The sequence below is a fragment of the Chrysemys picta genome, chromosome 19 (genome assembly GCF_011386835.1).
Source record: "Chrysemys picta bellii isolate R12L10 chromosome 19, ASM1138683v2, whole genome shotgun sequence".
Taxonomy (NCBI): Eukaryota; Metazoa; Chordata; order Testudines; family Emydidae; genus Chrysemys; species Chrysemys picta.
Window position 1 is genome coordinate 2,133,103 of NC_088809.1, and position 25,626 is coordinate 2,158,728.

At 48.6% G+C, this 25,626-nt stretch overlaps 1 protein-coding gene and 1 long non-coding RNA gene across 2 annotated transcripts in view; one reads left to right on the top strand and one right to left on the bottom strand.

Annotated features, from left to right (window-relative positions):
* The window catches only part of NUFIP2 (nuclear FMR1 interacting protein 2), a 30,620-nt gene extending 29,492 nt beyond the window's left edge, over nt 1-1,128 (bottom strand). Inside the window, exon 1 of the mRNA XM_005298242.5 lies at nt 333-1,128. Within this exon, the coding sequence (XP_005298299.2) occupies nt 333-555 (223 nt within the window). The 5' untranslated portion in view covers nt 556-1,128. The remainder of the gene's footprint in view (nt 1-332) is intronic.
* On the top strand, nt 1,016-25,042 carry LOC135976634 (uncharacterized). The gene is made up of 3 exons (XR_010593964.1): nt 1,016-1,368; nt 20,737-20,959; nt 24,954-25,042. It is a non-coding gene; the product is annotated as an uncharacterized LOC135976634 (long non-coding RNA).
* Nucleotides 25,043-25,626: the final 584 nt, after the last annotated feature.

Sequence of the window (25,626 nt, forward strand, 5' to 3'; positions counted from 1 at the left end):
AGGAAGCGGCCCGAGAGCCGCGGAGAATGTTCCAGCCGGGCCGGGGGAGGGGGCCGGGCCGGGGGAGGGGGCCGCGGCCGAACCCCCGCCCGAGGCCTCGGCGCAGGGCCAGGGGGAGCCGGGCCGCCCCGCCCCGCCGACGGGAAGGTCACGCCGGCCCGGCCGCTCCCGGGGGAGGCGGTGACACGACACGGCAGGGGCCGCTCCCCTCCTCCCCCGTCACTGCCCCCCGCCGAGCCGGCCCGGGACCCCCGCCCCGCCCCGCGTTCCAGCCCAGCCCGACCCCGACCCCCGCCCCGGTTCTCGCGGCCCCGCGCCCCGGCCTCCCGCACCTGTTTTCCGCTTCGGCGTGTCCTGGTGCTGCGGGCCCGCGTGCTTGTGCTCATGCTTCGGCAGCGGCTTCGGCGGGGCCTTGGGGCCGGGCTCGGCCGCCGGCTGCAGGTAGGGGCTCTGCTGGAGGTGGTGGTGGTGGTTGTGGTTGTAGTAGTAGTAATGGTGGTGGTGGTGCTGGTGCTGCGGGTGGTGGTGCTGGTGCTGGCCGGGCTGCTCCTCCATCGAAAGGGGCTGGGGCTCCCTGGCTGGCGCTGCACCGTCCGGGCGTGGGGCTGCTCGCCGGGCACACACGGCTCACACTCCGGCCGGGGGAGACGAGAAGTGTGGCTCTTCCACTAGCGCTCTGCGTGACTGGGGGATCCGAGCCGACTGGCAGCGTCTCTCCAGCAATCAGGGCGCTTCCAGGGCCGCTTTCCCCGCCCACGACCCGGCTCCCCCCTCCAGCGCCAGCGCCAGCCAGCGCCGTACCATTTACCCTCTGCAACCTCACAAGGGTTGGGCCTCCAACGTCAGCACTATGGGCTCTGTCTGCCTGTCTCCTTCACTCTGCTTTCTGCAAACGGCACTTTCCACACGCCCTGCGAGCGAGCGGGGTTCAGTGCAGCCAAGCAGATTCCATGTCGGGAGCGATCCGCTTCGTCCTTTTACTTCGATTCCCCTCCGCAGCGACTCTGTTTCCTCCCCTCCCCCCGACCCCTTTTGCAAACTGCACATTCTCTCGTTCTTTTATTTTTCTAACGAAGGAGGGGAGCGGAAGCCCAAGGAAAATGCCACCAACCCAACTGAACAGTCATTCAGACAAATAAATAAATAATGCAAACGTTTAAAGAAGCCTGCAAATCATTTTGTATTCTGGATTCATTTTGCATTGCATTCAGATGCTAATCTCTTCATTTCCATGGAGGGATTATAAAGCTCCACAGGGCAGTGTCTGTGTAATTTTCTAAAAGGGCACGGTGCAGTTTTAACCAATTTTTCCTTTGTACAGGGAAGAATCAACATTTAAAGTTTCCAAAAGGAAATGAAACACGGCAGGTAAGATCAGTTTTGCTGCTAAGAGAAAGTTCTGATTTAGGACTAGTTTAAATGAAAGGGGGTGGGGGATATTTTACCATGTTTTTTTCTAATAATAGTTAAATTAGGGGGGGAAAGAACTCATTCAAAAACAGTGTATTTGGCCAGTCATTTTTTGTATTCCAATTGCTATTATTTCAGCCTTTAAGGGTTGAATAAAAGCTTTTTCCATCTTGATTCTGCAGAAAAGTCTGTCGTAATTCTGTTTTGCAACTCCACAATCTCACATCCTGGAAATGAATGTCATGTCCTAATTCAGATTCTGACTTCACTGCAGGATCAAATTAGAGGAAGGTTGGGAAGAAGCAAAATACTCATTTAAACATAAATGAGTCAAATCCTGCCATCACTTTCCAGGCAACCCTATTTAAATCAGTGAGGTTGCATGGGTGTATGTTTTAAGCAGAATTTAATTTAAATAACTTTTAAAATGAGCAAACTGAAATTGATTGGGCCAGGGATTTAAATTAGCAAATTATAAATTATTGTATTTGCATTAACCCTTATTTAAGATGTCAGAGTCATAGGTGCTGGAACTAGGGGTGCTGTGGGTGCTGCCACACCCCCTTGGCTTGATGAGGTTTCCATTGTATGCAGGGTTTACAGTTTGGTTCAATGGCTCTCCAGCACCCCTGGTCAGAGTCACAACTTCTTCAGAAAAAAAATTAATTCAACTGCACGAGTAGGCTGAGAGAGCTGGAACATACGGTCCTACTCTAGAACTCCAGTAGCAGATTATCAGATGAAAGCACACTCAACCAATTAAACAAAATACAAAATAGAAATGATGGAGTCTCACACTGATGTCCATATACAAGGATTCAGCAAACACTGTAAGTGAACCTGCTAGGTCAGACCATTTCAAGAACCACAAACATGGTTACATGTGGGACAGACAAGATTCTCCATAACCTTTGCAGGATGTTGTATCCTTGCTTTGCACCATTCACAACAAGGTATCAATTACACATCGTTCAAACACTCAGAGACCCATTATCTGGATCTCATCACTTAAGTACCTGTGCAACTCTTCAGTCATGTACAACACCAAACTGGCAAAACAAAGTAGGAAAATAACTACAAGGTGAGTGTCTTTAGTGAGAAAAGTTTCCGCATAGTAGGAAACATCTATCCCTTGTTATTACCAATACTAGTAAGGAAGAAAATAAGTGTTATTTATGCACTATTTGTCTTAGAATTATTTTGTTGACATAGAATCCTAGAAATGTAGGGGTGGAAGGGACCTCAAGAGGTCATCTAGTCCAGCCCCCTGCGCTGAGGCAGGACAAATATATGTAGACCATCCCTGGTAGGGATGGTCTACATATATTGTCTAACCTGTTCTTAAAATCCTCCAGCGTTGGGGATTCCACAACCTCCATTGGAAGCCTGTTCCAGAGCTTAACTATCCTTAGAGTTAGAAAGTTTTCCCTATTATCTAACCTAAATCTCCTTTCCTGCAGATTAACCCCATTACTTCTTGTCCTACCTTCAGTGGATAGGAGAATAATTGATCACCATTCTCCTTATAAAAGTCCTTATCATATTTGAAGACTGTTATCAGGGCATGTCTCAGACTCCTTTTTCCAAGACTAAGCATACCCATTTTGTAACCCTTTCCTTGTAGGTCAGGGTTTCTGAACCTTTTATCATTTTTGTTGCTCTCCTCGAACATTCCAATTTGTCTACATCACTCCCAATGTTTGGCACCCAGAACTGGACCCAGTACTCCAGCTGAGGCCTCTCCAGTGCTGAACAGATCAGGACAATTACCTCCTGTCTTACCCCCTGCCCCAGCCCAGAGCCTGCAACCCGCACCCAACTCCCTCCCAGAGCCCACACCCCTCCCGCACCAAACTCCCTCCCAGAGTCTTAGGCAGGTGTGTGTGGGGGGTGGAGGGTAGGACTTGGACCCGTTCTGGGCACCACCAAAAATTATATACAAACCTGTCACCCCTGTCACTATTCTCTTTTCACCCTTAAATAGCCTATTTTAGGGACAGCCTTCCAAAATAAAAAGTGTTCTAATGCCATTCATGCCATATGTTATGTTGACTACTCTGTACAAAGTATTTGGGCTGAATTTGATACCCAGACAAGTTGGAAGCCTATAGTTTTGCCTAGAAGCAGAACAACACTGACAAGTTTACGCTCAGAGCTCTGTCAGTGAATGCACATGCTGTTCCAGGTTACACTTGTCTGTCATGCCAACTTTTGTGTTGCTTTTAATCAGAACTTTACCTGAATGGTTTCATTGGCACCTAGAACCTGTTCTGTGGAGAAATTGAGGCCTTCAGTCCTCATGGCTATTAGTCAGCATTTTTCACCAGCACTAAAATTAACTAAAAATGTGAAGTACAAAAAATATATCTTACTCAGAATTATTCTTTACCATTTTTGAAATTATATTAGTAAAATGTTGCTGCAGGGGTATTTTTAGATGACAGAGCTTCTTAAATAAGAGACTCTTCAACCCTCAAGTGTAAAACCAGTAATATGCATATGTTCTTTATATTTTTAGGTTGTCATTAAAATATACTTTCAAATGTGTTTGATATTGAAATTGTGAATTCTTATAATTCCAGTATTGTATTTGTGTTAGTGCCTTTTAGGATCTAATCCGAAAATTATTAGTATTACACGAGAAGCAGGCAGCAACACCTATAATTAAGGTTGCCTAACACTTTCTGCTGTAAGAAAGACACTGTTTTAATTTCCTTATATTTTGCCAAATTTTAACTGTTTGGGCTGACATTTTCCATGCTGGTGTCTGCCTCAGGCTAAATTTTTCTGGAAAGCTTCAGCAAAAATGATTCTGTCATTTCTGAGAACACAGTTAGAGGAAAATAGGTTGTTTTGCCAAGGTTAAAAAATTATTACAGTGGTTTTGTTGAAAAATTGTAGCCAATCTTTGCAGCGGGGACTTTGAACTTTGACTGGAGCGGAGGTGTCATTCTGGAGTTAGAAAGCTGCTTTTTGCTGCATTGTGAAACCCTCCAACATTTGCAACTCTCTGGAAATCACCACGTGCACATGCTCAGAAGAGGTTTGTTAGAGTTTAGCAGCTACATTCTCCAAACATTGCATCTCTACTGAGAGTGCTCCAGCTCAGGGCTCCAGGGCTTAGCACTACTTCCCCTGCAACTGCTATTCCTGGGCCTCAGGAGCCACTGTGGTGCTTGGTACTAGAACTTAGAGCAGGGAGAATGTCTTTCCTTTTCTCTTAAAAGGCTCCCTGGTGGTGTACAGGCAGCATGGAGAAGAAGGAAGAAGCACCTTCACTTGAATGCAGAGGGGTGAGGAGCAGAGCAGAGACAGGAGCAGGGTGGGGAAGGACAGGGCAGACTGGGGAGGACAGGAACAGAGGGAGATAAGGCAGGATGGGGTTTGTCATAGATTCCAAGCCCAGAAGAGACCGCTGTGATCATCTAGTCTGACCTCCTGTATAACACAGGCCAGAGAATTTCCCTCAAATAATTCCTACGGTAGATCTTTTAGAAAAATATCCAATCGTGATTTAAAAATCATCAGTGATGGAGAATCCACCCTGACTCTTGATAAATTGTTCCAATGGTTAATTACTCTCGCTGTTAAAAATGTATGCCTTATTTCCATTATGGGGGCAGGCAGAGCTGTCCCTGGGGTATGGCAAATCAGGGCAACTGCCCTGGGTGGCACGCTTCGACAAAATTGTGGGGAGGTGAGGCGGGAGGCGAGCGGGGTGAGAAGGCGAGCGGGGAGGTGAGCGGCAGGTGGGAGGGGGGTGAGGAGGCAGGTGGGTGGGTAGACAGCAAGGAGGAGAGCGGTGGGCGGGGGAAGGGTGAGGAGGCGAGCGGCGGCCACCGGCAGCCCACCTACCAGAACCTCCCCTTCCCTCCAGCACCTCCTGCCCGCCGGCGGGCCCCGCCGATCAGTGCCTCCCCCTTCTTCTCAGCACCTACCGCCTGCCGTGGATCAGCTGTTTCGTGGCATCAGGAGGTGCTGGGGGGAGGGGAGAGGAGCAAGGGCACAGCTCACTTGGGGGAGGGGGTGGAATTGGGCAGGGAAGAGGTGGGGCGGGGGTGGAGTGGGGGTAGGAAGAAGCAGGGCGGGGTGGGGCCTTGGGGGAAGGGATGGAGTGGGGGCAGGGCCTGGGCAGAGGTGGGGGGGAGCACCCCCTGGCAGATTAGAAACTCTGCACCTATGTCCTGGGCCCTGCACCAGACGCCGGGTCCCTCCGACCCCCGCATGGGCAGGGAGCAGCAGGGGTCCTTCTTGCCACCCACAGCGGCCGGGAGCAGTGGGGGTCCCCCTTGCTGCCCACAGTGGCTGGGAGCAGTAGATACCCCCTGCCGCCCATGGTGGCTGGGGGCGGTGGTGGTGCTGGCTGAAGTCATGGAGGTCTTTTGAAGTCATGGATTCCGCGACTTCTATGACTAAATCGCAGCCTTAATCATAAGGCCTACACACAAGGGGGCTGAATTAACCTTTCACAGACAACCGTAAAACTGACATTACCTAACTTTTGAGAGCTTGACTTTGCAACCTTAATATGCATAATTGTAATGTTATAATTCAGTAGTGCCTGGAGATCCTGATCAGAATCAGGGCCCCATTGTGCTGGGCGCTGTTCAAAGACAGTCCCTGCCCCACAGAGTTTACAGATTACAAATTTTATTTATACAAAGTGTAGTTGGCAGTTTACAAATCAAACAGCAGGGGGCATTTTTGTTGTGTAGGTGGTAAAGCTTCTCCCACCATAATTCTAATTCCCACACCTACATTTTTTTCTTGTTAGAGATTTGAGGAATCTGAAACATAATGAGATCTTTGCTAAAGCTCCACACTATCTGAGTTTCTTTTAACACATTACAAGGTACACAGCAGCTTAACACTTGGTTTGAAAAAAAAGGTTTTGATTTTTTTTTTTTATCTGTAGTTTCTGTGGACTGTCTGTCCATATTAAAGGTAGTTGCAATTTGTTCTTTTTAGGGGCTGTGACACCAGCAGATCATGGCCAGCTCATGCCAAGGTCCCCATGTCTCAGTTGAATACAGAATACAAATACAGAGCTGGAATCAGGTTGGCTCACCTGTGTGTTAGTGTTGTTAAAATAGATATTAGAATGATAAGAATGTGTTTAATGTTGAGACTTTATTGAATGCTTGTGAGCTGCTGCCTGCATTAATCTCACTTGTAACGTCTATATCCCAGGTAATATCTGAGCTGTTGTGTTGTGAGCCTTTGTGACTCTGTAAATCACCAGATGAGAGACCAATTAGTGTGAAGGGCTGCTCTTCAACAGAAAGTGTTACACCCTTTCCAAAAGGAAAGATCCATTGATACCAGACTGAGTATTGTGGGACATTGCAACTGGAATCTCCTTACATATTGTCAGAAACAGGACAAAAGACTTCTGTTGTTCGGCTCTCCGCCCCATGAAGATGAGTCATGCAAGTGGACTCTCTCCATCTCCTCTCCCCACCAGCTGAGTTTGCAGCTCAGAGTACAGGGCAGGAGGGAGATAAAAACCCCAAACAAAAAGAATTTGGTATCTCTATGCTGCTTGGACTCTGAGGGGCAAAGTGTTTGTAGGCATAAGCAAGAGATCCGCAGCTGCTTAGCCTGGGTTCGCCCTAAAGGACATACGGAGCTTGTTGAGTATAGAAGCTTAAGATTGTAGCCCATTTGTGTATCTATGTTTACCTCCTTTAACCTTGTAAATAACTCTCTGGTTTCACTTTCCTATTTAATGAATCTGTAGGTAGTTTATTATAGGATTGGCTACAGACGTTGTCTTTGGTGTGCGATCTGAGGTGCAATTGGCCTGCAATTGGGGTAAGTCACTGGTCCTTTGAGGCTGGGAGTAACCTGAATATTGCTGTGATCCTTGGTGTCAGGGTCCATCTATCACAAAGGCAGGCTCATGTGGGTGCGAGATAGATGCAAGTACCCAAGGGGGGACTGTCTGTGACTCCATGTTAAGTCTGTTATAGTGTCTGAAGAGTTTACACATGATAATTGGTTGGTGGAGTCTAAGTATCGAACTCACCACCTATTTGAGGTTTGTGCCCAGCTTCCTAACAGTCTGCCCTGAGGCTGGCACTCACACCCTCCGCCACTGCATGCAGTGTTACAGGGGCATTCCCTGCAGTCCGTGGCAAATTCCCCATTCAGCCCTCAGTCTGGCAAAATGTCTGTGACCCAGGAATAAGGGCCAGGCCAGGCTCCCACTGATTCCGTTGAAGCTGGATTAAGCCCCAAATCAATAACGTGAACAATGTTGTGCTTGTTAGACAATGTGTTACATTCACTTAGCTACAGGGACTGCATTCTCCAAAGCTCCTCAGGAGGGAAATGGCAAGTTCAGCTCCTTCCGCCCCCTCTTCTCCCATGTTTTCCCATCTTGCAGCTGCTCCTGCTGACTCTGTGTGTGACCAGTCTGCTAGGCCTCATGCACAGGGAAGAGGGCATCTTCTCCAAATTCCACATCCACTCCATGTGACAAATAATCCCACCACCAGGCACAGAGCTTGGGCACAGTCAGTGTCTCCACTAGCTCTTCCATTCAGAGCTAGCTCTTGCTTACAAGTCTTTAAAATACACTGCTTCTCTGAGAATCCACTGTCCAAAAATGTGCAAATTGAGATCAGTAAGGACTGAATCAGCTGTTTCAAGTGGTATCAAGGATATAACAAAGTTTAATTATGGAGATGGTGGCCTTGATTCCATATGGTGGAAGTTTGCTTTAAATAATGTCGGGGACTAATTCCAGGGATTTTTTTCTAAGAACAAAATATTTCTTTCCAAACTCTCACCACTCTGTGAAACATCTAGACAAATTTCTGTGAACATTTTAAATTATTTTATTGATTAAATTACAAGTTAGAAGCATTTAAAATTAACCAATTTTAATTTTTTTTACTGGCTTTATAATATTTTGTGTGTTTCTGGTTTAACATTTTTAAAACTTAGAACATCAGACTTACTGTGTGTCTAAATATTGATCATGGCCTTAGCCCAGAATTGAATTCAATATCAATATTTCGCCAAGATCTTGAACCTGCAAAGCGGTGAGCACTTTGACCCCAACCCAACAAAGCATGTAAGCATGTGTTTAAGTTTGAGCATGTGCATAGTCCCACTGGTTTGCTGGATCAGGGTCAGACTGCGCAGCACCTTGCAGGATTGATCCCTTGATGACGAATGCATTGTACTGCAGGTGGAGAAGCATTGCGCAGCACAGAGCTGTACCGATCCAGCTATGCCGCTGTAAGATCTCTTGTGTAGCCAGGAGAGAGCTCTCCTGTCAATATAATTAAACCGCCCCCAATGAACAGCAGTAGCTATGTCGGTGCGAGAAGCTCCCTGAGCAACATAAGTTTTGCCAACAGAAGTGGTAGTGTAGACATGGCCTAAGGGTTGCAGCCAGCATTGACAGGTCCTCAGTTAAGATGTCAAAACACCCCCTGCAGTGGGTGCCTCTAGCATCATCCCCTGCAGTCTCCTCCCATCCTGAAGGGCTCACCACTTCCTTGTTTCTCCTCAAGTCCCATCCAGCCAATCTGACTCAATTCAATACATTTTAATTGAGTCCAAAAATACCTTATTGGCAGGACAATTGCAGTTAATATGCAAGAGTCATGGAATACTCAGATCCTTGTCAGAGGCCGGTATAACCTGCCCAGGACACGGTCATGCAGTGGGGACCAGATTGTTCTTGCAGCCTTTCACCTTGAAGATAAGGGTGCATATATTTTCACTGGGTTCAGTTAGTACATTAACAAGAGAACGTAATGTTGCATCTAACCTGGAGTCCTATTTCCTAATAGTCTTGTCCATGTTAGGTAAAGTGGAGTCTGTCATTGAACTCCGCTTAACACTATATACATTATTTATGGCCACAAAGAAAGACAATGTGAAGGATCCTGTGTATGGAGTCTGGGACTGAACTCACCCAAAGAGGTCCAACAGAGGTAAAAGAGAACGTGAGCTGTTTTTGACTGGTAGAAATGGACGTGTTGGGCACTTATATTTCTTTTTCTCTCCTGTCTAACAGTTTAAATGTGCCCATTTAACAGTATGTACTTTATCAAATCTTTTGTCAACCACATTCAAGATGTATCCTCATGGCCACTGTGTTGTCAATTCTTCATTTACTCTCCAAAACAACTCCGACATCAAAAACTGCATTACCGGAGAGCTCGTTAACTTTCATCCCTAAATTAGGGTTCTTCAAAAACTTTAGAAATCGTTTCCTCTTTCACACATAATGACAGTATCAATCATCATTTCACAGAGATGTATCGGTATGAAATACCTGGTTTTTCTAGGCCTCAGGCCAGAATGGTGTGAATGGGCCTTAATGTAACAGGATCAGACCCAGGTGTTTTGTGTAGACATTAGGTGGCATTTGTTTCTGGTGGCTCGATCCATGTTTTAGTAGGACTGGATCTGAGGAATGTCCCTTCTTGTAAACACATCCTTGTGATCACACAGAAATGGGTAACATCTGCTCCCTGTATCTGCCTGAAACATGAAACTTGTTTCCTAAAGTGTGACCAAGTAAGCTGGAGGCGGGTTCTTGGATGCAAAAGGGAAGCCATGCATGAGGCAGGCTGGCAGGTCAGCCTTAGCCAAGCCTGCCTTTGAGCCTCTGCCGTGGTGACTTGTCCAGGATTTCACAGAGACTTGGATTTATATCTCCGCCCAGGTTCCCACCGCTTTGGCTCATGCAGGGACCTGGTATACGCCGCATTAATCTCGCTCTCCACGCTGCAGACAAGGCCACAGAACTACTGCAGCAGGGCCCCAGAGCAGCAGTAACCAAGGTAGGCTTGCTGTCTCTCTGGGCAGGGCCCGTACCAGTGGCCGCTTGCAGGGGACTCTGATCTCTGGAAGACAAGACAAATACTTTAGAAAACCAAACACTCTGGGTCTGTTCCAACACAACAGTTATAAGGTCACTCATTCATCCGCTTCATTTCATTTCATTCACAGTTGGACACGACACATTTCTTTGATGCAGGGACTTGTGTGTGTAGAGCAGTGTTAAGCACAGGAGGGTACAATCCCCGGTTGGGGGTCTCTCCGTGCTACCACAATACAAATACATATCAATAACACCATTGATTTTTGTAGTTATTTTATTTTATTATTGTTTTATTCATATAGCAGAATTCCAGGGGGCTCAGAGATGGTTGACTAGAATGACTGAGGCATAGGGAAGCTCTCATTTGAAGAGAGATTGAAATAAATGGAACTGTTTGCCTTAGAGAGAAGATGAGTAAGGAGACAGAATAAAGGTACACCTCTACCCCGATATAATGCTGTCCTCGGGAGTCAAAAAATCTTACCGCATTATAGGTGAAACCACGTTATATCGAACTTGCTTTGATCCACTGGAGTGCGCAGCCCCACCCCCCCAGAGCACTGCTTTACCGTGTTATATCCGAATTCGTGTTATATCGGGTCGCGTTATATCGGGGTAGAGGTGTATACAAGATTATGAATGGTCTAGAGCAGGGGTCAGCAACCTTTCAGAAGTGGTGTGCCGAGTCGTCATTTATTCACTCTAATTTAAGGTTTCGCATGCCAGTGATACATTTTAACATTTTAACGTTTTTAGAAGGTCTCTTTCTATAAGTCTATAATATATAACTAAACTATTGTTGTATGTAAAGTAAATAAGGTTTTTAAAATGTTTAAGAAGCTTCATTTCAAATTAAATTAAAATGTAGAGCCCACCGGACCGGTGGCCAGGACCCAGGCAGTGTGAGTTCCACTGAAAATCAGCTCGCGTGCCGCCTTCGGCACACGTGCCATAGGTTGCCTACTCCTGGTCTAGAGAAAGTAGATTAGAACTTTGAATAAAAAATCCCCAATGGCCAGAGGTGGGACACTAGAAGGGGAGGGCTCTGAGTTACTACAGAGAATTCTTTTCCAGGTATCTGCCTGGTGGGTCTTGCTCACATGCCCAGGGTCTAACTGATCTCCAGATTTGGGATTGGGACGGAATCTTCTCCTGTGTCAGATTAGCAGATTTTTTGCCTTCCTCTGCAGCATGGGGCACAGGTAACTTGCAGGCTTAAACTAGCGTAAATGGTGATTTTTTTGTAACTTGAGGACTTTAAACCATGATTTGAGGACTTCAGTATCTCAGCAGAGTTTAGGAGTCTATTACACGAGTGGGTGGGTAAGGTTCTGTGGCCTGCGATGTGCAGGAAGTCAGACTAGATGATCACAATGGTCCCTTCTGATCTTAAAGTCTACAAGGCTAGGAGAACACAAGAACAAGGGCACATTCAGTGAAATTAAAAGTAGGAAATTCAAACCTGATAAAGTTAATGATTTTTCACACATTGCACAATTGTTATGTGGAACTCCTCGCCACAAGATATAATTGAGGGCAAGACTGTAGCATGATTCCAAAAAGGGTGGCAGTTTATGTGGCTAACAAGAATATCCAGAGTTATTATAGTAAATATTAATATATAAACCAGGGTGTGGGCAAGGCGATAAACTCTTCTACTTCAAGGCATAAACCAGCTTCTGACTGCTGGGGGTTCTGTTACTGGTATTGGAGTAGTGCCAGAGGACCCAGTCAGGGATCAGTACCAGGGACTAGACACATGTAACAAAAAGACCATGTCTGGTCCAAAGAGCTTTAATCAGAGTGTAAAACAAGAACCAATAGGAGCAGACAGACAGACGGGGAGGGAAGCATAAGGCAACAATAAAACAATTACGAACAGCATGCTAAGCAGTGGTCATAGCATATCAGCTGTCCACAAACACCTACTACAGGGTTCTTGCACCTTCCTCTGAAGCATCAGATGCTGGCCATGGTAGGAAACGGGATACTAGGTGAACCCCTGAATTCGATTCAATATTGCAATTCCTGTATTGTATGAATTGTTTAGCATTTCTTAAGCGCCGGCACTGTACAAGACACAAACTAAAGCTGATCCCTGCCAGGTTGCTTACAATTTTAAGGCCCTATCCTGGAATCAGAGCCACGCAGTCAGACACATGCACATGGCCTCCTACTGGCTTCAGGGGGGCCCTACCCATGTGGATCTGATAGCAGGATTAGGGCCCAAAAGACAGACACAGAAAAGACAGGAGGCACTGGGATGTCCAGAGAATGAATAGCCTGGGGTGTTTTTTATGGAAATGACTCATTGCTTGTGTGCAAAACTGGAGAAGGGAGTCTTTAGGTGGGATCTGGAGGTTGGCACAGGCCTTGTCCACACTACACAGTTTTGTCGACAAAAGTCAGGTTTCATTGACAAAACGGTTGAGGTGTACACACTGCAATGCTCCTTCTGCCAACAAAACTCTTCTGCTTCGTTATGTCGCTGTAAATGGCCTCCAGAAAGTATCCCACAGTGCCCATCCTGACCGCTCTGGTCAGCAGTTTGAACTCCGCTGTCCTGCACCCAATTACACAGGCATCCGCCCCTTCCCTTTTAAAGGCCTGGGAATTTTTGATATTCTACTTGGCTTGCTCGGTGTGGAGAGCTCTCATTGCATCTTCCCAGCTGACTGTGGCAGCTCCACATAGCAAACACTCACCGCTTGGAACACAGCTGAGTTGTTGGATCTGCTGGCACTGTAGGGAGCGGAGGCTGTGCAGTTCAAGCTTCACTCCAGCCGTAGGAACTTCCATACATATGGTCAGATTTCTCGTGGCATGTTGGTTAAGGGCTACGAACGGGACACACATCAGTGCTGTGCGAAGAGAAAGGAGCTGAGGCAAGTGTACCAGAAGGCAAGGGAGGCAAACCGTAGCTGTGGTGCTGCACCGAAGACCTGCCACTTCTGTAAGGAGCTGGACGCCATCCTTGGTGGCAACCCCATCTCCATTGCCAAGAGACCTATGGACGTCAGGGCTGGAGGTGGCGGACAATGGATTCAACCCCAAGGACGTAGTCAAGGATGAGGAGGTCGAGTTGAAGGATGATATGGAGCACACGGCAGGGTCGTCCAGTGGTGCGGCAAGTCAGGACCTCTTTTCCACTCCGGAGGAGTCTAGCCAGTCCCAGCAGTCCGTCTAGTGTGTATGATGCAGGAGAGGAGAGCTGTGGTAAGTGATTTTTTTTGAGTTGATGCTGCTCGGTTATATGAGGTAGAACTATCCTTTGCTCTGTATATTCTAGAAGTAGGTGAAGGGATTGTACAAGACTAGCTGACTACAAATCCCGATCAGGAGTCATCACAATGGTCATGCAAGGTGGCAAGTTAGCAAAGCATGACAGAGTACTGTATAGAAAAACACATTACTGGTTCTCATTGTCAAAATGTTGCTTCAAAGCCTCCCTGATTTGAATAGCCCCCCCGTTGTGCCCCTCTAATATCCCTGGTGTCTGGAGGCTCAAATTCAGCAGCAAGGCAATCCGCCTCTGCAATCTACCCTGGGGGAAACGTTTCACCTTTAGCCTCATAAATCTTATGGCGCGTGCAGCAGGCTATGACCACAGGAATATTTTCCTCATTTAGGTCTAACCTGCCATAAAGGCAGCACCAGCACACTTTTAATCTACCAAAGTCAGATTCTACTGTCATTCTGCACCTGCTCAGCCTATTGTTGAAGGACTCTTTGCTGCTGTCCAGGTTACCCAGAAGCCTCCTGCTGCAAGACAAGTCCAAGAAACAAACCAACAGAACTCCACTGGCCAACACCTACAGTCCTCAGCTTAAACCTCTCCAATGCATCATCAGTGATCTACAACCCATCCTGGACAATGATCCCTGGCTTTCACAGACCTTGGGAGGCAGGCCAGTCCTCTCCCACAGACAACCCGCCAACCTTAAGCATATTCTCACCAGCAACCACACAACGTACTGTAACAACTCTAACTCAGGAACCAATCCATGCAACAAACCTCGATGCCAACTCTGCCCACATATCTACACCAGTGACACCATCACAGGACCTAACCAGATCAGCGACAACATCACCGGTTCATTCACCTCCATGCCCACCAATGTTATATACGCCATCATGTGCCAGCAATGCCCCTCTGCTATGTACATCGGCCAAACTGGACAGTCCCTACATAAAAGGATAAATGGACACAAGTCAGATATTAGGAATGGCAATATACAAAAACCTGTAGGAGAACACTTCAACCTTCCTGGCCACACAATAGCAGATTTTAAGGTAGCCATCCTAGAGCAAAAAAACTTCAGGACCAGACTTCAAAGAGAAACTGCTGAGCTTCAGTTCATTTGCAAATTTGACACCATCAGCTCAGGATTAAACAAAGACTGTGAATGGCTAGCCAACTACAAAAGCAGTTTCTCCTCCCTTGGTGTTCACACCTCAACTGCTAGAAGAGGGCCTCACCCTCTCTGATTGAACTAACCTCGTTATCTCCAGACTGATTCTTGCCTGCATATTTATACCTGCCTCTGGAAATTTCCATTACATACGTCTGACGAAGTGGGTATTCACCCACGAAAGCTTATGCTCCAATACATCTATTAGTCTATAAGGTGCCACAGGATTCTTTGTTGCTTTTTACAGATCCAGACTAACACGGCTACCCCTCTGATACCAGGTTTCACATGTAAGGCTTCACAATCCATGGGAGTAAGGGGTACGCTGGTCTCCCAGGATTACTATGGGTATTTTAACATCCCCCACTGGAATCTTCTGGTCTGGAAAGAAAGTCCCTACTTGGAACTTTCTGTACAGGTCAGTGTTCCTGAAGATGCATGCGTCATGTACCTTTCCAGACCATCCCGCATTGTTGGTGAAATGCCCATGGTGATCCACAAGTGCCTGCAATACCATAGAGGTACCCCTTTCTATTGATGGACTCGATCACAAGATGGTCCAGGGCCAAACTTGGAATATGTGTGCCATCTATGGCACCGCCACAGTTAGGAAACCCCATTGCTGCAAAGCCATCCAATATTTCACGCACATTGCCAAGAGTCACAGTCCTTTGTAGCAGAATGCAATTAATAGCCTTGCACACTTGTGTTAATGCAGCCACACGGTTGACTTCCCAACTCCAAACTGATTTGCGATTGACCGGTAGCAGTGTGGAGTCGCCAGCTTCCACGCAGCGATTGCCACGCACTTCTCCATCAAGAAGACAGCTCTCATTTTGGTGCCCTGCTGCCGCGGTGCTGGGGCGAGCTCTGCACGCAGTGCCTGGAAGGTGGCTTTCCACATCCAAAAGTCCTGCAGCCACTGCTCGTCATCCAGTCCTGCATGACCATGCGATCTCACCACTCAGTGCTTGTTTCCAGAGCCTTAAAGCTATGGTCCACCAAGTTCAGCTGCTCCGGGAATGCCAAAAGTAATCTGGTGGTGTATGTTTCCGTGGCACACAACAGGTCAGGCAACTCGGATTCCTGTTCAGAGTCTGAGCTCATGATATATTGCATGACCATCCGCGATGTGTTCATACCAGTGACCGCAACAGTAAAGAGCAGTGCAGGATCCAAGCTTTCAGACGGAGATGGCGGGCGCATAGTGAACTGGGACTGTGGAACAATGCCGCGAAACGCAGTTGGAAACCCATGGAATGATGGGACCAAAAAACTGCATCATGGGACATTGAGCCCACAGCCATGATGTGCTGCGATCCATTCCGCCTTCCCAAGGGGTGAGGAACACAGTGGGATAACTAACCCCAGGGCACTGCTCTCTAGACTACCAATGTGGACACGCTCCGCCGACAGAAGGAGCATTGTGTGAGCGTGCACAAGCAATGTAATTAGACTGGGTTTTGATCATCAGCGTATCATGGGACTTCTCTGAGTCCCATTAAATATTAATATGAGTGATTATCAATGAGCATCTTTAGACTGGTGGACACTGTCCTGGTCCTGGAAGCGTACACAATGCAATCCTTGACCTCTTGGATCCAACTCAACAAGAAGCCCACACAAAAATCATTCTTACCGTAAAAAATCCCAAGGTTTGTCTCATTGGCAATTTATCTAATGGCTGCTAAGATATAGAACTAATAGAAGGAGAAAAATGAGACAGTAAAGAGCAGCATTACATTGCTATGGCAACTGGAATTTTCAATCTAAATACCTTTTTGGAAAAGAGGGTTAATATCCAGAGTTCTGCAAAACGATTGCCAAACAGATTAATTCATATTGTTTCAGCTACTGTTACTCTCCTAGGCCCTGATCCTGCAACTGGATCCACACAGACCTTTTGTGAGCACACAAATGTGCAAGGATCTGCCCCAAAAGGCCAGGGCAATTCTATTGGTCAAACACTGCACCTCAAAATTCCCCTGGCCCTGCACAGTCACCTTAGGATTGCTTTCTAAGGGTTTGATCAGTCACCAGTGGGGTTCTGGGGATCACCTCCCCTTTCTCTCTGGTCTCTGATCAGTAAAATCACAAGTGATTCCAGAACCTCTGGTGAGGGCCAACGCTGGCTTTGTGGTGGGCATTCCCCTTTCCTGCAGGCTGTACCAATGCCCACATCTGCAGTGTCTTTGCTTAGACGTGCTGTTATTTTAAGTGCCATCAGATCAGGGATTATAGAGATTAGATTCTCTTTGCCCAGATTCTGGTCCCCATACTCACCCCGAGGAGCATCTTGCCCAGTGGATAGCCCCTCTGAAGGTGCCATTCAATGTAAGAGGATGAGAATCTGGCCCTTTGGGAATTCATTGCAGCTTCTGTCTGTGCCATTTTGGGGGAGGAAGACAATGGGTCACATCTCTCCCAGCTGTGCCTGGCTAGGAAAGAGATTGCTCCTCTTAGGCTCAAATGTATTGTGGGGTGTGAGTGGTTATTGCTGACTCAGGGCGCAGAGGTGGTGGGAAACACGCTACATATTAAAGCAGTGAGGTCCTGGTGTTCTGTGCCCGTCTTAGCCGGGTGCAGCCAAAATGGGCTCCGTTTCCTGTGAGAGGCAGGGACAAAGTGCCTGTTTCCTATAGATAGCTCAAATGCTTCTGGAATCCTATCTGACAGCTAGTAACTCATGCAAGAGGGGGGACCCCTAGTGTTTGTGAACCATGGGTCATGGACCAGAGAGACAGAGGTGAGGGGGAAAGGGATAGCTCAGTGGTTTGAGCATTGGCCTGCTAAACCCAGGGTGGTGAGTTCAATCCTTGAGGGGGCCACTTAGGGATCTGGGGCAAAATCAGTACTTGGTCCTGCTAGTGAAGGGAGGGGGCTGGACTCAATGACCTTTTGGGGTCCTTTCCAGTTCTATGAGATAGGAATATCTCCAAATGGGGCCACCTCAGGCCTCAGGTAACATTGTTTTCTTCAGTACAGTTTCTAACACCTTGTCAAGTCTCTTTTTCAGTGCCCTCCCCCCATCCCTTGGGAGGCTAGTCCATAACCTCGGTCTTGGCTACCCTGGGATTAGCCCCGATTTGTGCCATCAGCATAGCTGCACCAATGCCAACAGGCAAAGCCACTGTTTGCACCAGCGGGAATTTCCCCTGCGTGAAACGGAGGTAAGCTGCAGTGGTGCAGATTGTGGCTTAGAGCAGCTTCCTCTGTCTGTCCTGGGGTCCGCACCAGGGGTAGGGGTGGGTGCAGGTGGCTGGAGTTGGGGCAAATGCCCACGAAGGCCGGGCTCTAGAGCTTTCACTGTCAGGAAGCTTTGCCTGCTACCCAGACTCCAGTTTCCTTTGCTGAATTCTACCCCATTGGCAGGGTAGGGGAGGTGCCCACCACATGGCAGTGGGAAGTGGCCTCCCCATTTCATGAGGCAGCATCTTTACGAGAACAGCAGCATTTCACATCTGCTCTGCCCAGGGGTCAATGACTCCAGGAGGCCGAAGGCAGTGGGATGCTTTACGTCTGCCTGGGGTGGGGAAGGAGGTGGGTTGCTGAGTTGCTACTGCCTTCCATTATCCACACAGCTTTTGGAAAGGCCCAGAGGCTGATGAGTGGCAGGCGTGGGTGGGTGGGTGGGGAGTAGTCCCATTGAGTAGGGGGAGTGGGCCGTGGGGAGAGCTGTATTGTCATGTTCACTTCACTGGCCTTGCTAACATTCAGCTTCCCAGGCTCTCTGGATGAAGTGAGCTAAAGCTGTGTACGTTAGCTCCCAACGGGGTCCGAAAACATGCAAACATAACAAAGTCTCCTTCACTGTGTGGCAAACAGCTCTTCACATGAGTCTTTCCAAGAGAGCCAGTTGCCTGTCCTGAGTGCACTTGCACTCCCGAGAGCTTCTTGCTACAGCAGGCTGCAATGGTGGCCCCCAGTTCTCCCCTTGCTAAGCCTGGCACCGGACACCTGCAGTTTCTTTCTATCATGTGGTTTGAGTGAGAGTTCGTAGGTGCCTTCAGGGCACCCCAGACAACAGCGTGTGCCCAGTGCAACCAGCATGGAGTAAACACACACTTCCATGGAGCGTCTGGTGCCCCCGGGAAAAAGGGTGAGACATTGGGCTCACCCTGGCAAAGCTGATCCCCCTGAGGGCCCTGTGAGCTCGGTTCACCATGTGACCTCTTGGGCCGTGTCCCTAAAGCTATCCTGGCATAAGCCCCTGTCCCAGTTTCTATCTGGAAGAGGGCACTACACACAGGGAATGACTGTGTCCCCAGAGGCTTTGCACATGAGACATTCCTATGTCACATCAACCCAGACCACAGGGCCCAGCATAAAAGATAAAGAGGTGGTGTTGGCCAGTGGACAGGACACCTGGGTTCTTTCCCAGTTCTGGCCCTGAGCTGCTGGGTGACCTTGGGTAAGTCACGTCCTCCCTGTGCCTCAGCCTTTCCTCCTGTAAAGCACTTAGATCTCTGTGCAAGAGAACAGCTGAGTGTCTCCGCACAACCAGAACACCTGCATGCATGGATATTTGCACCTGCATTGATAGTGTTTGGAGAAAGTCCAGAGAAGAGTAACAAAAATGATGAAAGGTCTAGAAAACATGAGCTATGAGGGAAGATTGAAAAAATTGGGTTTGTTTATTCTGGAAAAGAGAAGACTGAGAAGGGGACATGATAACAGTTTCCAAGTACATAAAAGGTTGTTACAAGGAGGAGGGAGGAAAATTGTTCTTGTTAACCTCTGAGGATAAGACAAGAAGCAATGGGCTTAAATTGCAGCAAGGGACGTTTAGGTTGGACATTAGGAAAAACTTCCTAACTGTCAGGGTGATTAAGCACTGGAAGAAATTGCCTAGGGAGGTTGTGGAATCTTCCTCATTGGGGATTTTTAAGAGCGGGTTAGACAAACACCTGTCAGGGATGGTCTAGATAATACTTCGTCCTGCCTTGAGTGCAGGGGACTGGACTAGAAGACCTCTCAAGGTCTCTTCCAGTCCTATGATTCTATGGAGCTGGTGGGAGGTGAAAGTTCTGCAGAGACTGGGTAGAAGCTATGCAGGGATGGGGGAACTGATGATCAAGAAGCTGTCAAGTCCTGCCACATGCACAGTGAGTAGCACAGTATCATTGAGAAGTGGCCTTTGTTATTAAACGAAGTGTTGGCATGGCTGCGCGCTTCCTCCCCGTGTCCTCCTTTTACTAGGGCTGTTCGGTTTAAAGAAGATACACTGAGCCTCAGGGAGCACAAACCATGAATGGGCAAATGTTTGACTGTTAAAGCTGCTGGAGCCGTGGGCACATGCTATGGAAGAGCTCAAGCAGTGCAACATTGTGTGCAGACGCTCTGACATCAGGAAAAGCCTGTGTACATTGGTTTTGCTTGCACCAGGGTACACCAGGCCCAGGAAACATCTTTTCTTCCAATGAATAAGGGGAGCAACCAGTTGCTCCCTGGGCATTGTGAAAGCTTGTAAGTTTGTACGTACGCATGCGATGTCCTGCACACAGACTGTATGCATAGATCCCACTGCCATGTACTTTAGCAGGGGTTCCACCCTGCTGGGTGGTCATACAGGCAATCAACCCTCCATATAAGCACGGTGCATTTCCTGTGGGGCAAAAAGGCATTTCCTCCCTACTTGACCTAAATTTGGGATGTTTGTGCCACTCTGGAGGATGTGGGAGAGGCCTACCAGGACTGGGCCCCTCCTGCCAGTTCAGGCAGCCTGGCAATGTATTCCCCCATGCACAGAGAAGACCTTTCACCTTCCTGAGCTCAAAAGCAAGGGGATTTCTTTAATGCCAGCAGTCCTGCAGAGAATGCAGGAGACAGTCTAGTGTGCTGCAATTTACAGCCATGGCCAGTTACGTAATGTGCTTTTCTGCTGTTTCCAGATTGTTAGCAGAGGAGATGGCCCCTGAAATGGTTCCACCACTGCATCTGAGACCGGTTTGCTGTGCAGGCCAGAGCAGGCATTCCCAGGGGCTTGTGACGCTCTACTGGGAAAGCACATTGGTTTCACGGAGCTGGTCTCACACACCAGCCTGAGCCTTTTCTGCTTCCTTTCAGACCATGGGTAAGGAAGCCTGGTGAGACCCAGCTCCCACTGGCACAAACCTACCTTCAGCTGGGGTCCAGAGGAGCCAACAACTCAAGAATTTTTGCAATAGGAATGGTCCTGGGACAGCAGAACCAGCCAGCAGACTGAAGCCCATGCACCACAGCCACCAGCAGGGGAAGCAGGGGGACCAACGCACCAAGCAGACCCACCACCTCACAGCATCAGCGTGAGGTAAGAATGTCCAGAGCTGTGGACATCAGCACCCCCATCACACGGGCCCGTCTCTAGGGGCTTGGAAAGGTGGCCAGGTCAGTGTGCTCTGGGGTAAAGCTCAGTGGGCTGGATCCCAGCTCAAAGGGCCCTGGAGAGTTTGAACCAGATTAAAACAATAACAACCAGTTTGAACTGATCAGCTGCGCAGTAGGGCATAAGTGAGCATCAGCTTCCATGGGAGTTGGACCCATTTATTTCAGGCCCTCAGCCTGGACTTAATTAACTCATTAGCAGAATCTTTGACATCCAGGGCCCAGACTTGCTTTGGGTGTGGGCTGGTCCTTGCATATCACCGCAGCCAAGACCCAAACCAAGACCCGGATGGCCTCAAGTCAGCAGCTCCCCAAGGTGAACCAGTCAGGAATTCTCTCCTGGACCAAGCTGATAAGAGCTCCCTTGAACAGTTCTTGTCTGCAGTCATCTCTCTGGCTAGGCTGCTAGGGTCTGCATGGGGCCGGTCTCAGCTAGAAGCTGCCTCCCCCTGGTCCAAGCTAGCAGAAGCTCTAGGGGGCTGCTCGTGGCTGGAAGCCCCTGGCTGTTTGTCAAGGCAGTTGGAGCTGTGATCAGCTGGGGGTCACCTCGTTCTGCAGGGTGTAGGAGCCATTCTGTATTGGCCGTAGCTGCGGATGGCTCTTTGCAGGTCCTGCAAGGGCCTTTCACAAGCCGTTCAAGTGAAAGTAACTAGCACTTGCCCCAGTTATGGCCCTTAGTGAGAAGCGCCTTGGCTGACCACGCGGTGCTTGGTGAGCGAGCCCTCCTGAAGGAGCCCAGTTCCACAGGCTAGTTTGGGGAAAGAAATGCATGAAATAGCCAGGAAATAGGACACTTTTGAAAAATGGCTGTTTCTCCTTCTGAATGTGACCCCTACGGGAAGTATGTTCAACCCCCACTCTGTGATTGGCTCCGTCTTGCGCCCTCTATGCTGTCGCCCAGAGCCCCACACCATGCCGAGGGTGGGGCCAGAGCTGATGTGTTTGCTGTCTGGGAATGAAGGGCTTTACCTTGGCAGATGGCCTGCATGCTGCCCCACCCACACGCGCTGATGCTGGCCGCTGCCCTAGAGGGGAGCCTGTAAAGTGCTGCCCGTCAAAGCATCACCGAAATAAAATCCCAAGAGGAAAAGGCTTGCCGTGAAAACACTCCATCTTAGCTCTTGACACAAACCGGGAGGGGGCTTGGTCTGCCCCCATCTTGCCCTTCTGTGTCCCTCTCTCCTGCTGCACTCTCCCTGTCTCTCTCTGCCATGGTTCAGCATTTCTCGTTTCTAAATCCCGCTTAGCTGGTTAACATGCAGACCTTTCCCCTGGGTTTACCCGGCTCCTCTGACCATGCCAACGCGCACGCTCCAGCCGATGTCCCGGCTGCCTTTCAGAAGGAGGCTGACCTGCGAGCTATTCTTAGCTGTGCTGTAAAATCGTGGCGCTATTTTGATCCCATCTCTGTACTGGAAGCTGCAGGCTGCTGATAGGCTCTGCACCATCGTGTGCAACGAGCACCTTAGTTGCGAACAAGGCTGGATTGTGACCTTGTACCTGGGCTTGTCTGCCCTGCCCAGGGCTGCAGGCTCTCCACACCAGGATCTGGTTTATGGGCATTTCAGGAGTGAGCACCACACTGCTTGGGAATGACGGAAGCTGTCCGAGGCTCCTGCCGTGCTGTCCTTTGGCCTGCGCCGCTTCTGGGATTGCAGAGGGTGTCGCGGATCCACTGGCCCCAGCATGCACCTGACTTGCCAGCCTGTGGGGCACAGGCCCGCTTACAAGTGGGCAAGGCATTGGGCAGGGATTTGCACAGCCTTAGGCCAGCTGGTGTTCAGGGTGGGTGAGTGCATGCCGAGAGAAGGGTGTTACATGGAACTCTGTGCAGGATCGGAGAGGGGAGCCTTGCACATAGGCTCACGCTGGTCTGACGGAGCTCTGGTGCCTGGGAGATCCAGCAGGGAGTGCGCCAGGCAGAGGGGCAGCTGGCCTGAACTCTTGTTCTCTCTGGAGGAGGAAGCCTGGTGGGGCTGTGCAGCAAATGTGGAGCATGAGCAATCCGAGTGGGAGTCGGGGGGGAGGGGAGAAGCAAGTGGAACTGTGTTCAGCAGAACCAGAAGCCAGGAGGATAGGGGACATGAGCTGGCTGAACGGGGAGCAAAGGAACCCCCTGAATCAGTGAGAGTGAGTGAGTCAGATGGGAGGGGAGGAAGAGTGAGGTAGGAAGTGTGGGTCACCCCAAACAGCTGCCCCTCCAAAAAGCCCAGGAGGGCCCCATCTTGCCTTTGCTGTTTTCAGGGGACCCTATAGCCACTCCACTTTATATGGGGTTAGGTAGCCCCCTCCCTGCAGCTTCAAGGTGACTAGGGGCCTTGTACTTACAAGGCTGTTTAGGCGACTGTCCCCTGCCCCCCTCCACTAGGATTTCTGGGGGACAGAATGAAGACCCCAGAGAGGAGCAGAAGCATGGAAAACTCTTCCCCTCTCACTGCAGCTGCTCAGGCCAGGAGCATCTTCTATTCTCTAGCCCAGCAGCCGGGGAGCCTGCAGAGGGTGTTAAGGATCAGGAAACACCTCTAGCCAAAGCCCTAATCCCATGGCAGGTGCTCATTCCATTAGCAGCACCTTCCTCCTGAACACTAGAATCAGCAACATCAGGCTGGAAGGGACCTCGGGAGGTCAGCTAGTCCAGCCCCCTGTGCTGAGGCAGGACCAAGTAAACCTAGACCAGCCCTGACCCGTGTTTGTCCAACCTGCCCTTAAACACCTCCAGTGGTGGGGATTCCACAACCTCCCTTGGAAGCCTGTGCCAGAGCTTCACTACCCTGAGAGTTAGAAAGTATTTTCCTAATATCATAAAAACAAGGAGTCCGGTGGCACCTCAAAGACTAACAGATTTGTTTGGGCATAAGCTTTTGTGGGTAAAAACCTCACTTCTTCAGATGCATGAAGTGAAAATTACAGATCCAGGCATAAATAGATATTGGCACATGAAGAGAAGGGAGTTACCTTTCAAATGGAGAACCAGTGTTGAAGGCCAATTTAGTCAGGGTGGATGTGGTCTACTCTCAATAATTGATGAGGAGGTGTCAATACCAAGAGAGGGAAAATTGCTTTTGTAGTGAGCCAGCCACGCCCAGTCCCTATTCAAACCCAAATGAACAGTGTTAAGTTTGCAAATGAATTGTAGTTCAGCAGTTTCTCTTTGAAGTCTGTTTTTGAAGTTTTTTTGTTGAAGGATGGCTACTTCTAAATCTGTTATTGAGTGTCCAGGGAGATTGAAGTGTTCTCCTACTGGCTTTTGTATGTTACTATTCCTGATGTCTGATTTGTGGCTATTTCTTATAAACCTATTATCCTCTAGGTGCTTACAAGCTGATTGTTTAATAATTTGATCCAGTATCTTCCCAGGTATCACTTAGTTTGGGGCTCGGGAAGGTTTGATATGCTCAGTTTTACTGGTTCTGTTTCCTATTGAATCGCCCTCTTGGTAGCCAGGGAAGGTGAGCAGGTGTTGTTCCTGTCCTGCTCTCAAATACCACTCCACATGCCCTGTAGAGCCCAGACTCCCTCTGCCTGGAGGTTTGTTTGAATAAACACAGATATCAACAATAAGGTAACAAAGTTCAGCTCAAACTTTCTGCCCAGACTTGGATGGTCAGAGGGGTCCTCCCTCAGGAATGCTCAGCCCATGTCCTAGAGATCTTGTTTCTAAGACAGCCACTCCCATCTCCTTTCTCTCTGGCTGGGACAACAAGCCGCCTGCTTCAGGGAGTCTCCAGGACCCATGTACCTGCTTCTAGTAGGAGCAGTTCCTGATAACAGGATAGACTGTTTCAGGCAAATACTGCCAACCTGTTAGAGGCAGATTCATTCCCTTATCTGGGATTTTCTTTATTTTGAGTGATGCTGTATTTTGTTGGGTGTTTCAGCTTGCTGCAGAGGTTGCTTTAGCTGGTCTCCCTTTTCCGCAGGCCTGATCTATGTTACATAGGACACAGCCTTCATGCTAGTGAAATCGATTAGCCATTGGAGCGTATCTTGTTCAGGACTGTCAGATCAGGTTAGTAGGAACATTTTGTTGGTTGGTTGTTTTGATGCCAACCAGACGATGTGATGGCTAGGATAATATTTTTGTTTTAATGTAGCTTTTTTTGTAACAGAATGGACCAGAACTGGGGTGGGTCTGCCAGGGACAGTGAATGCACTTGAGACACTGATATATCACCAGTAACATTGTGTCAGGACCAGGAGTCTTTGGATCCAGTGGGCATTCAGTGGCCCTTTCTTGCCACAGGGAGCTGTGCACAGCACCAGTACTAGGCATGGTATGGTGAAAATACTTGACTAAGACTGAATAGTCGAGCATTCTTTGTTGCATTTTTTCCATCCTGCACTTCAGCAGCCTTGCTTTGGGATTTCACATAGACAGGATAATAAACACTGTAGTGAGAATGTCTAACAAAATGGAGAGAACAGGTAACCTGTCAGTTCATGCAAAGCATCAGCATTTCCTCATAGCAGGGCTTGACAGACATAGAACATTACTAGCACTGATCTTATCTATTTATCTATCCCCAGACACCCCATCCATCTATCTATCTATCTCTAGGTCCTTATGCTTCACCCATCATTGCACCGGTTATC